Here is an 11,447-nt window from a genome sequence, read left to right as displayed (position 1 = left end):
ACCAATTAACGGCACAGGTATAGGATATTAAGTAGTCGTTGAATAAAAATGAGAGTTCATAAATGTGAATCATATATTCATATGTGTCAACATTGGAACATCACGGAGTCGTTGAGTCGTAAAGAAAAGGGCACAAGTCGTTGGGAGGATGGGAGAGATGAGAGTTGAAGGGAATATATATTATGATTGGTTGGCAGATGAAAAAGAGTAATAGAAAAATTAGCTAGTAGTTAGACATGTGAAAGGAAAAAAAAAAAAAAAAAACAAAAAAGGCAGTAAGAATTATGAGACTTGAAAAAGAATGCAGCCTGTGATTTCTGTTTCTGAAACAATATATTAATGCTTTATTATTTTTTATTTTTTATTTTTGAAAAATAAAAAAAGGTAGAAACTTGTGTACCATTCTAGATGCCCAGGTGGGTCAGGTCAACCATCTTAGCCTTCCATTTCGTGTGCTCTGCTTCTTAGACCAGTCAGTTGAATCTGGAGCAGCTTGAATGGGCCAATTCTGGTTTTGGAATTGCAGTCCAAGGAAGACTGACTACAATGTGAACTAAATAGCCTTTAGTCGTCAGGACCATACCATCAGTCGAGCCACAAATTGCACAAAGGTTTCATAAAAACAATATTTAGTAATGGACCCAAAATTTGAAAGACTTCTTAAAAGTTGATAAATCTAATATTTCTAAACTAGGCCAATACATTACGAAAGGCCAATTATTGTACATAAAAATAGAAGGTAAACCAGATATACAAGATAAAAGACTACTTATTTGTACATGGTTAACAAAGATAAAACAGATCAAGGCAATATTGTTTTTGTTTTGTTTCTTAACAAAAAACTACTTATTTGTACATGGTTAACAAAGATAAAACAGATTAAGGAAATATTGTTTTTGTTTTGTTTCTTAACTTATTTATGAGTACCCATATCAGCTGCAGCTTTGGCTGCACGACCAAACATGTCTGAAACCCAAAGAGCTCCTTTAGCAAAATAGCTGCTATTTACAACAGCACTACCTGCTGCCACAGCCGCTTTTCCTGCCATTACAGCTGCTGTCCCGGTCACTGTTACAGCCGACTTTGTGATATCCGTAACATGGTATTTCTCATCCACGGATTTGACCACTTCCATACTTGAAGAAATGCTATCAGTGAGTCCAATTCTGTTGCTAAGCTCGGCAACCTTGGCTGCTGCGGTAGCCGATACCCGATGAGACTCATCAAAATTTTTGGCCTTGACTAATGCATCTTTACCTAACACATATCCCTTGGCCAGCAGAGTTTTCACCACTGTCACCGCTTCACCAGGGGAAGACACATACTGATTTGTATGGTAAACCTACAAGTGTCGAAGATTTATGGAATATTAACATTTGAATGCAATTGATGATTTGTATTATACCAGTTTCAGAATCATGAATAATCATTATGCAAATTATGTTTCATAGTGGAGCCTTATGAATAATAAGAATTTAAAGTCAAGGTCGAGTTCAAATGGGTCTAATTCGAAGTACAAATCTGACATGTGAGACCATTAATCTAAGAAACTTATATTCCAATTTCAAAGCAATTCACTAAAAACAAGAGCAGCAGATAGGAATGATATACCCAACAAATTCACAACTGAGTTCAAGTTTCTCATGCATACCAATGAACCACTGTTGCCTTCATGGTTCCATGAACTACTATTCCAGTGATCATCTTCATCTGTATATGTCCCCCAGTGTGTTATGCATACTTGCTGGTCCACAATGGTAGCACCCTGGCATATCATAACAAGGAATTAAGGAAAGAGAAAGCAAATCAACTGATCCACCATATCTCCAATCAATAGCAGTCCCATCAAACTAAAGAGTTGATTTTGATACTTAACAGTTCAATAATTCAATTCAAGGGGAATATTGACACCTAATGAAGACTAAACTTTGTTACACCATAGGCTCGAACCTAAACTAAACTTTGAAGTGGGATTACTATGAGAAATCCATGAATCATCAGTCATCAATAAATGAGTTTCATTTGCAAGCACTGGTGAAAAAGAACATGAAAAAAAAAAGAAGAAAAGGTGGAAAATAGACTGGAACTGAAAAACCAAAAATTCTTTGTTTATTTTCTACTTCATTGTATAAAAATGAATGAGAGCAAAGGCAAGGGGACTGACTAATCAGTTATACCCTCAGAATTTTATTTTCTTATAGCTCATGTAGACGAGTACTTATTTTAGAGGAGTGCAAACAGCAACATACACTGAGCAAGACAGCGGTTTCCAGAGCATAAGCATCTTTGAACGTCACATATGCAGTACAGGCATGTTCACCAGCCCTGTTTCAAGCAACCAATAACTCAATTGTATTAACATACAATTTATGCACATGCGCAGAGTAGCAAGTTGGAAAAGGCAAAAATTAACCACTCAATTGAATCAAACCTGTAAAGAGAAACAAACAAATAAAAGGTCTTCTAAAATTATATTGGGACAGAGAGGACCCTTTTGTATTAATAAGAATTTGAAAGGAAATATGGCACTGGAAGAATAGTTACCTCCCTACATGGATCATATTCTGGAATTGTTTCTACAGCACGTAATTTATGAGGACGCAAGACTGTAGAATCTATCTAATAGAAGGCATTCAAGTGTGTTTCTTTTTTCGCAAAGGTGGCAGAGGAAAACAATGATAATTTGGAAAATTCTCCATGAAGCTTCAGCTCATATACGGATAAGATTCAAATTTTGATCTTGTCTTCGTAGTATGATATTATTAATTACATGTGGAAATGAACTGACCCGAGGAAGTTATTGTTCGTTAAGAGCACTATTAACCATCACATTAATATTGAACGGTGAAACAATTTCCCCCATAACTTTATGTTAGGCCATGCTTGGAGATTGAATTTTATTAAAAAAAGGATAAAGCAATAGAATATACTTCCCAACATATTTTCATGACAAAGTTGAAATTTCTATTATGTTTTACATTTCAATTTCATTTTAGAATATGAACTTCTCAGTAATATTAGCTTGAGCCTCTTGACCAAATAATGGAAAGAAAAATATTTTATGTTCACATATACCCTTAGAAATCCATTAGAGCAGGGTCATTATGGAAATCATAAACAAAAAGCAACATCAACAAAAATAAAATTATTAATAATGGTAATAATCAGATTTTGCATTCACATCAATGTCCGATACTCAATGCTCCGTAGTGATAACTTCAAACCATTTTAAGACCTATTGAAGATTATGAAAATGTAAAGACCAAGTAAACTGACAAAGCTAGAGTTGAGAAACAAAATTTACTCCAACATCCAAAAGATGCAATAAAATTAGGTTTTACAAGACACTCAAATGAAACTAATTGACATAAGAATATTAAAAATGAAAAAAGAAAAAAGAAAATTAAATAACTGTAATATAAATCCCATAAAAGATTCTTATCTTTTGACCACTTTCAAACCAAACAGTGTCCAAACAATTCGATGAGTTCATGAACAACAAATTCATATCGAATCAATGACCAAACCATCATTTTGCAGATTTCACTCGAGGAAAGGAGTCATAATCAGTAATCAGAAGTTGTGCAGAAGGACTCTACCTGATGATCTCAACATGCTCAATTGCACCGCAATAAGTGAAAAAATCATAAACATCCTTTTCTGTTGCTTTTGGAGATAAGCTTGTAACTTCTGCAGTATAACCACCCGGGTACATTGCCTTTCAAGACTTACAAAGAGTGGAATTGAGTGAACCAGCGTAGAGGGATTTAAAATAACATGAAAAACTAGAACCAAAAGCCAGATTATATAATTTATATATAGCAAAATTTATCATAAATTTAAGTTTAACATCTCATGGTAACAAACAAGGGCATTGTTTCATCCTTTTTCTTGAATGAAGAAGACCATGTTTTGGAGGAAGAAACAAAAGGATAAGGGAAATGTCAGAAGCTGATGAAAGGCGTTATCGTATAATTGGGGCGGCCTTGCTTTGTGTGACAATGCTCATAAAATCCATATCCTTAGTGGTCCCTATCTCACTAAGAAGTCTAAGATAACTGGGTGTCTCTTATCCCTAACATCTAGTGAAAACGATTATCTTCCAAAACCAGAAATTTAACATAATGTTTAATAATTCTTAAGCCTAGAGTAGTCTCAATTTTCAAAAATTACTGATGGATGTCCAGTAAATTCATAGAATAGACTATCCGACAAAGCAATGTATCCTGATATTTGATCAGCGACTCATTAAAATTAGCAACTCTTTGGAGATTCAAATTCAATGCTCTCTCCTTCCCGTTTTCTGCAAAAATGCTGCATCAAGATGCATTTTTTTACCTGCTTATGGATTATATTCTCAAGTGAATCTAAAAAAATACAACATCATTTTAGATTCTTAAGAGCAAAGTGTACACTTGTACTATAAAACATCCAAAGCAAGTCAAATCATGCACATTGGGGAAACATATAAATTTCAGGTTAAAGTGCTATGATTGGGGCGCGAATCAATTAAAAGGAAACAACTCTTTTAAAAAAATAGTCAAAAAGTATATCCACAAGCGAAAAAGGAGGACTTTTACAGAAGCAAAGTTTTTTTAATTAAGGGAACCGCGGACAAGATGATTATTATTAGCAGTATTACCTAAGCTAGAAAGTGTTGCCGAAAGGGTATTTTCTGGATTAATTAATTAGTCCACACGGCATAAACAAAATAATTAATAGGCGATCAAATTTTTTAAAAAGGGATTGTCTTGTTTATAATGAATTAGGCAAAGTCTGTTGAAAAAATGTGCCATTTGCATTCGATATGGTCACTACTAAAAACCCATTAAGCCATAATTTACAGAAAATAAAGCAGACGATAGAATATGATGAAGAGAGTTTAAAAAAAATTTCTTGAGCCATAAAAAACCCAAGACGACAGCAAGACCAAAACTCGGTAACTCATTGGGAAATACATGGCTTGCGTACCTGTGCTTGAGCAGGGTTGAAAACCTTCGGACGAAGCACGGACTCTGAGGCTCAGAGAGAGAGAAAGAGAGAGACAAGGTGGGTATTGTTGCACGTGCTGGTGGGTATGGAGCCCACTTAAAATACGTGTTATGCGGTGATTGGTGGAATTGAGGACGTGGGTTTCCTATTCATATTTTGATTAAACAATGAGACTTTGGAAAAAGGAATTATCTTGAACAATCAAAGAGGTCTTCGTCGGTGGTTTTGTGTAATCCGATTGGCTTGGGGGAATCTTAATTGGTGGACTTCATAAACGGACAAAAAAAATCACCAACACGGTGGCGTTTTCTTCAAGTCCGGACCCCATGTGGATGAGAGACACCCCTCACCTCCCCCAACACTTTGATTTTATTTTATTTTTTCACGGGTCAAAAAACACACCCAAATGCATGCAAACTGACAAGTTCGCTTTTTTCTGTTTTGGTTTTCGATTAATTCTTCTTTTTACCAATCAACTACTTTTTTTGTTATCTAAATAAACAAAGGTAAATTTATGTCACCCATATTTGTGCCATTTTAAGATGGGAAAAACAAAAAAAAAAAAAAAAAAAAAGTGTACACCAAAAAATATATATTAAAAATTGGCAGGATATGATTTACTTTTGAATGCATTTGACTAGAATAGACTATTCTAAATTCCTTTCTTTCTTTCTTTTTTCCCTACTTTTTAGCAATTATAATTTAGATGTCAAGGGAGACTAATTAGGAAACACAGAACTTTGCTTGTCCTTTTTTTAATTAGTTATAAAGTGTCTAAAGTTTGTGTGTATATATATATATATAAATATAAATATAAATATATATATATATATATAGATATGCACCCATTGAAAATAGCTTGTTCCCTTCGTTTTTATATATGCAATATTAAAATAACTTTACATGCATAAAAAAATAAGTTAGTGTTCCATAGGGATAAAACAACGTCCACAATTTGGTAAATGGATGTTTCTCCTAGACTTGACAACTTTTAAAATTGATACTACTGTTATCATCATGGTTTATAAAGGAAAGAGCCAAGAGATCTCATTGTTTATCTATTAAATTAATACCCAAGGCTCTCATTGTAATTCTATAAATTAATACCCAAGGCTCTCATTGTAATTCTATCTTTTAATAGAAATAATTAATTAGTAAAAGAATATTTTGGGTCTACATATCAAATGCTAGGTAGCTGTGACCATCATCTACCAGCCATACCTTAATTTCTGGTCCATTGATCTAAATCAGTGGATGAATTAATTATCAAACATGGTCATATTTTCACCCTCTTGGATGTGACCTGAGTTAGCTCCCAAAGATATAATTCAACTATATATGTTATTAGCTATATACATATATATATTTTTAGCTACAATATTTTTACCCCTATCTCCATATCCATCCAGGAGCAAGAAAAAGCATAGGGTCCCATTGTCCTAGACAAGACTCACAAGATTTCATGTCACTAATTCTTTGCTATATTGGAGATCCATAATTAATCTGATTCATTTGTCTGGCCCTAACTGCACTATGAGATGGAGCTATCTTGATCAAAATTTCAAAAAGTACTATTTAATTAAATAGAGATCAACCACATACCCATTCACACTAGCTATATATAGCTACCCTAAAAGAACGAAAATAATGTCGATCATCGAGGACTCACAGCAAATTCCATGCCACAAGTCAAATCTACTGCTTATATATATATATATATATAAATAATAGGTTTAGGTTCATGCTCTTCAACTTAATCACCGCATAACAATTTTGAAAAAATTGCTAGCATAGTTGACTGCCAATCTCAACATTAAATGCCTCCCAGCTTTATGAAATAGTTCAACTAAAAAACACGTAATTTTTTTTTTTTCTTTTGTTCTGGTAGAGTACCGGAGGGCCAAAAAGGTCCCCCGAGAACAATTTTCAATGCATTTTCACTACTTTGATCTCATGGAGAAACGTGCATATTGTTTTCGCATAAAGAGGTACTGACGGTGACCAAAATTTTCTTCTTGATCGACATGCTTTTTATTATAGGACCAAGATATTGGAGTTTTTGGTGAGAAAATTTAAGCCTGCCCTTTCCAAACTGGTCAAAGTAACTCAGCTGATTTTGTTGCAGTATTTGTAATAGAAAGTACTGTGTATGCATGCAAATAATGAGCTACTCCTGCACCAAAAATTACCATCAAAAAGTGAGTTCATTACATGACAAAATTATCTGGGAAGATTTTTCTAGCTACCACCTTTGCATTTTATATATATATACATTGGTCATGAAAAATTTAAAAGGATGTATTTAATTTAAAATTTGAAGGATTTTAAAAGCTTTTAAAAAAGTTTAGAGATATTCGATTTAGATTTTAAAAGAGTTCATAAAAATCTAATAATATTCAATTCAGATTTTGATAGATTTTATAAAAGTTCATTAAATTTTAAGTGTATTCAATTAAGACTTTAGAATTCTTTTAAAATCTGGTGATATTCAAAAAGTCATTAATTTTAAAAGACTTTAAAAAATAATGAATTTTAATGAATTTAAAAAGATTTTAACAGTGAAATTGTGAAAAAATTGTCAATTTAAAATTTAATCTTAAATCCAAAAATTTTATTGGATTTTTATTAAATTTTTATGGAATCTGTAAAATTCCATAACAATCCATCAAATCTTTTAAAGTCTATAACTAATTTTAAATCTATCAAATTCCAAATTGAATACATCCATTTTAATTCCAGGCCAATATCAAGGAAACAGTGGTTTTTAGCACCGAAGATATTTTTATATAGGCAAACTGGCAGTATTCAATATGTACTCATCACTAGTACTAAAGCCTAATATATAATACACCACTTTAGTCATGCTTAGGTAATATATAATTGTATTTATTTGGAAAAGCCTGAAGCTTTATGCCGCCATGGATTTTATTTAATCTCTTGATTATTCAATATTTCAACGTATTATTATTTCTTAAATGCAATTCTCGAAGTCTCTAGCTAGCTAGCTCTAGGTCAGGGCATGCGTGCAAATTAGGAAACTATAGATTAGTATTATAGATATATATATATATATGATCTTATTAATTAGATCTGGGCTAAGAAATTACCATATACTCAGTTAAACTGAAAAGATAATATTATATTATCATCATGCCGTTTTCAATTAATTAAGTGTACGTAGTCATCACATTTTTAATGTGAATTAATTAATGATCGATATCCACTTACTTTGTGTATATAAGAACCAACAATATAATGCAATATCAAATCAACAACACATGTGCATGACGTACGTAGTTTCCCATGACCAATTGATGTTTTTTTGGTGCTTGAGGTTTCCATCCCAAATAAAAGGTAATCGATCACAGCCTTCTGACTGACGATATATATACCAAGCTCAAGTCATGTCAATGAAGTATATATAATATTTTATATATATCTAATTAATTCAAGATGGAACATGGATGGAATATATATATATATATATATATATGCCATAAATAGCTAAACTGCAATATAAGCTAGATTAATATATATTAATAAAAGACTTTGCTAGTGCAAGTCCATTTAATAGCAACTTAATTACAGTGCCTATCAGGCACAATACACCTCGCAATATATTACGTACGTAATGAGCCTTTGTTTGATCAGACCATGACCAAAACCTAGAAAAGCCAGTACTACAAGATCTATATATATATTTTTATATATATAATATATATATATATAGAAGAAAATACCCCATCCATATATATATAAAAGAAACAAAAAAAAAAAAAAAATGGATGTAGTCTATTGCATAATTAAGCTCCTAATAATTGCAGCCTCGGCGCTATCAGCGTCAATGGTGGCCAACAACTGGGACAGTCGCTCACTTAAGTCATCCACTTCTCTGTGTAAGTTTCTGATGTAGTTGCAGGTCTCTTGTAGGACCTTCGATGCTGATACCTGCGTACAAAACCTTAATTGTCATCAGATCTCTCTATTACCCCATCCAACTCGTCGCTTTCTAATATTTTAGCTTCAATTACGTACACATTCAAATTTTTCAACATTTTAATATTATATTCATTAATATATATTTTAAACTTAAATTTAAACCCACCACCAAAAATGCATACACACACACACACATACATATATATATGGGTTTAATTTATTATATATGCATAATAACCAAGAAAAGAACTTTCAACCATGGTGAACGTGCGTTGCTGGGTCAAATGAGAAACTTAATATATAAATAAATAATAGATCATAGAAGTAAATCTGTGCAAATGTGTTGTTTTCCTCGATGCCCGGGTCAAATTCGTAGACTAACCCCAACAGTCCAAAATCAATACACTATACTATAATGTATACATGTGCAACATGCATCATTCCTTGTATATTGCAAATACATTTTTTTTTCCATATTAATTTTCTATTCTAGTTAGCTAGCTAGCTAGCTAGCTCTCCTGTTGCACTACTTCTCAGTTAACCGCAGAGAGAGAGAGAGAGAGAGAGAGAGAGAGAGAGAGAGAGAGAGAGAGAGAGGGAGAGGGAGAGGGAGGGAGGTATCTCATATACATCTGTGGGTATATAAAGTATATAAGTACCTTGTCGGAGCGCCTCTGTCGCATCTCAGGAACTAGTTGGCGTAGCTTGGAGACGAGTTCGATGATTTGGTCATCGCTGATCCTTGAAGACCCTGACTGCCTCGACCTTCGGCTAGACATAGTTGGATTCTTTGTGTTTATATTTATGTTCTCAAAGATATGAGGCTAGCCCAATGATCTCCTGGAGAGAGAGATGGAGTTTATATAGAGAGAATAAATAACCCTAAATAGGCATGTGAGAAGGGAAAGAAAGAAAGAAGAAAGAAGAACTAGTACGCAGGCAGAGAAAGGACTAGTAGTGTTTAGATTTGAAGCTGATGAATAAGTAAAGAAAGCGATAAGAGATATAAAGAGGAAGGATCACTAAAGAAATTGAACAGAAGGAAGAGAGAGAGAGAGTATTAGACAGCGATGTTGTATGTGAAGATGACAATTGCATTGGAGAAAGCAAGTGGTCTTTTAAGAGAGAGATAGAGAGTATTAGACTATTTTAGACTATTTTAGAGACTTTGGTTGTATATTTGTCACCAACTTGGGGTTTGATCTCAAGTGGGCTAGAAGAAATGTGTTTGTTTTTGAGCTAACAATGTGGGCCTCCGTGTACATCTATCAATGCACAACACCATGTGATCATGGGATGCTCATCCTCTCCTTCTCCATATAACCATCTCTCTACTCCTCCACCCAATCAAATCCTGCCATGCCATCCATCCCCTCCCTTATGCTTCTTTCATTGCATATATATATATATGTATCAAAATCTCCCATACTTCAGGGTCCTAAACTCCTAAAGTTTCTCAAAGGTTTTCCCCTCTGATTGGTCAGTGAACAAGATCTAAATTGACTAGGATCTCAACGACCCAACACTTTTTATCAATATTGCCTTTATAAACCTTTACAATAAAGTTAATTTTATCTGTTTCTATATATATATATATATATATAATACAATAGATCAAAAAAACAAATTATAAAATTAATGAAATCATAATTAGCGAGCAAAAATCCCAACCCATGATCTCATTTTCTTTCACATACATATATATATATATATATACATATATGCAAATTGTTGTTTTCCTTGTCTGAGACATAACTACGTGACTCCTAACAGCATGGTTTGGATTGTAAATAACTCAGCCTCCTCACATGCCATTTCCCTGGCTCACACGACATGCCACGTGGCATGCCTCAAGCTTTAGTACATATTTCACAGATAGGACGATGTTTCTAAAACAAGCAAGGATATGAAATTTCCATGGTTTTCTCTAGCACTGTCACGTGTTTCTATAAACTTAGACGACCCCCCACTTGTCTGCCCAAGGACCCCCCCAGCCACACTCACAGTCCTGTACCCCTCTCCCTTTTCGTCTCTCTGATCCCCTTCTCTTTTCTCTTTTATTCGTAAACTCTACCAGCTCCTCCTCCTATACTACTGATCATATATCAAATAGAATTCTCGCCAACAACCAGCAAGTTTCTCGATCATGGATAGGTGATTTTGTTCATTCATTTTGTTATATCCTTAAAATTTAAATTGTTAAAAAGTGAGTTTGATTAAGATGTATATCTAATTATATACTCTTAACATCAATCAATATCCCTTTGACTGGTAGGTCACATTAATCTTTACAAATATTAATTATTTTTTTAAATGGGTGATAGTATTAATTAGGAGATTAATTACAGTAAACAGAAAAACCGAAAACAAATAACTAGATCAATAATGCCTCCACATATCGTTATTTATGTTAATACCTATAATTAATATGCACCTTAACCACAGATTATTGACAGCTTGGCTAGCTAAGTTCTGTAGCATGTAAATGTACCAAAAAATAATTAGTATGGGACATG

At 33.4% G+C, this 11,447-nt stretch overlaps 2 protein-coding genes across 4 annotated transcripts; both read right to left on the bottom strand.

Moving 5' to 3' along the window:
• Positions 1–647: 647 nt before the first annotated feature.
• Positions 648–5,203, bottom strand: LOC107415544 (binding partner of ACD11 1). 3 transcript variants are annotated; one of them, XM_025072855.3, is made up of 5 exons: positions 4,972–5,203; positions 3,600–4,314; positions 2,250–2,325; positions 1,652–1,765; positions 648–1,342 (listed from the first exon to the last, which is right to left on the bottom strand). In XM_025072855.3, the coding sequence occupies exons 2-5, from the start codon at positions 3,713–3,715 to the stop codon at positions 914–916; spliced, it is 735 nt and encodes a 244-aa protein (XP_024928623.2). In that variant the 5' UTR covers positions 3,716–4,314; positions 4,972–5,203; the 3' UTR covers positions 648–913. The 3 variants fall into 3 exon arrangements, with proteins under 3 accessions (XP_024928623.2, XP_015879366.2, XP_015879367.2); XM_016023880.4 differs by having other exon boundaries at positions 3,600–3,727; XM_016023881.4 differs by having other exon boundaries at positions 3,600–3,718.
• Positions 5,204–8,526: 3,323 nt separating this feature from the next.
• LOC107415525 (transcription factor PRE6) lies at positions 8,527–9,890 on the bottom strand. Its single transcript, XM_016023864.4, has 2 exons — positions 9,591–9,890; positions 8,527–8,940 (listed from the first exon to the last, which is right to left on the bottom strand). Exons 1-2 carry the CDS (start codon positions 9,708–9,710, stop codon positions 8,785–8,787), a joined length of 276 nt encoding a protein of 91 aa, XP_015879350.2. The 5' UTR covers positions 9,711–9,890; the 3' UTR covers positions 8,527–8,784.
• Between the last annotated feature and the right edge of the window lie 1,557 nt (positions 9,891–11,447).

The sequence above is a fragment of the Ziziphus jujuba genome, chromosome 4, assembly GCF_031755915.1.
Source record: "Ziziphus jujuba cultivar Dongzao chromosome 4, ASM3175591v1".
In the NCBI taxonomy this organism is placed as follows: Eukaryota; Viridiplantae; Streptophyta; class Magnoliopsida; order Rosales; family Rhamnaceae; genus Ziziphus; species Ziziphus jujuba.
This window is presented reverse-complemented; position numbering and strand designations above follow the sequence as displayed.

Bases quoted from the DNA above. Each gene is read 5' to 3' on its own strand.
- LOC107415544 (XM_025072855.3), bottom strand. From the start codon at position 3,715: ATGTACCCGGGTGGTTATACTGCAGAAGTTACAAGCTTATCTCCAAAA. The intron at 2,326-3,599 runs GTAGAGTCCTTC...TGCTTGAAACAG, and splicing joins GAGCATGTTGAGATCATCAG to GGCTGGTGAACATGCCTGTA. The intron at 1,766-2,249 runs GTATGTTGCTGT...ATGATATGCCAG, and splicing joins AAACCGCTGTCTTGCTCAGT to GGTGCTACCATTGTGGACCA.
- LOC107415525 (XM_016023864.4), bottom strand. From the start codon at position 9,710: ATGTCTAGCCGAAGGTCGAGGCAGTCAGGGTCTTCAAGGATCAGCGAT. The intron at 8,941-9,590 runs GTACTTATATAC...TTTTGTACGCAG, and splicing joins GACAGAGGCGCTCCGACAAG to GTATCAGCATCGAAGGTCCT.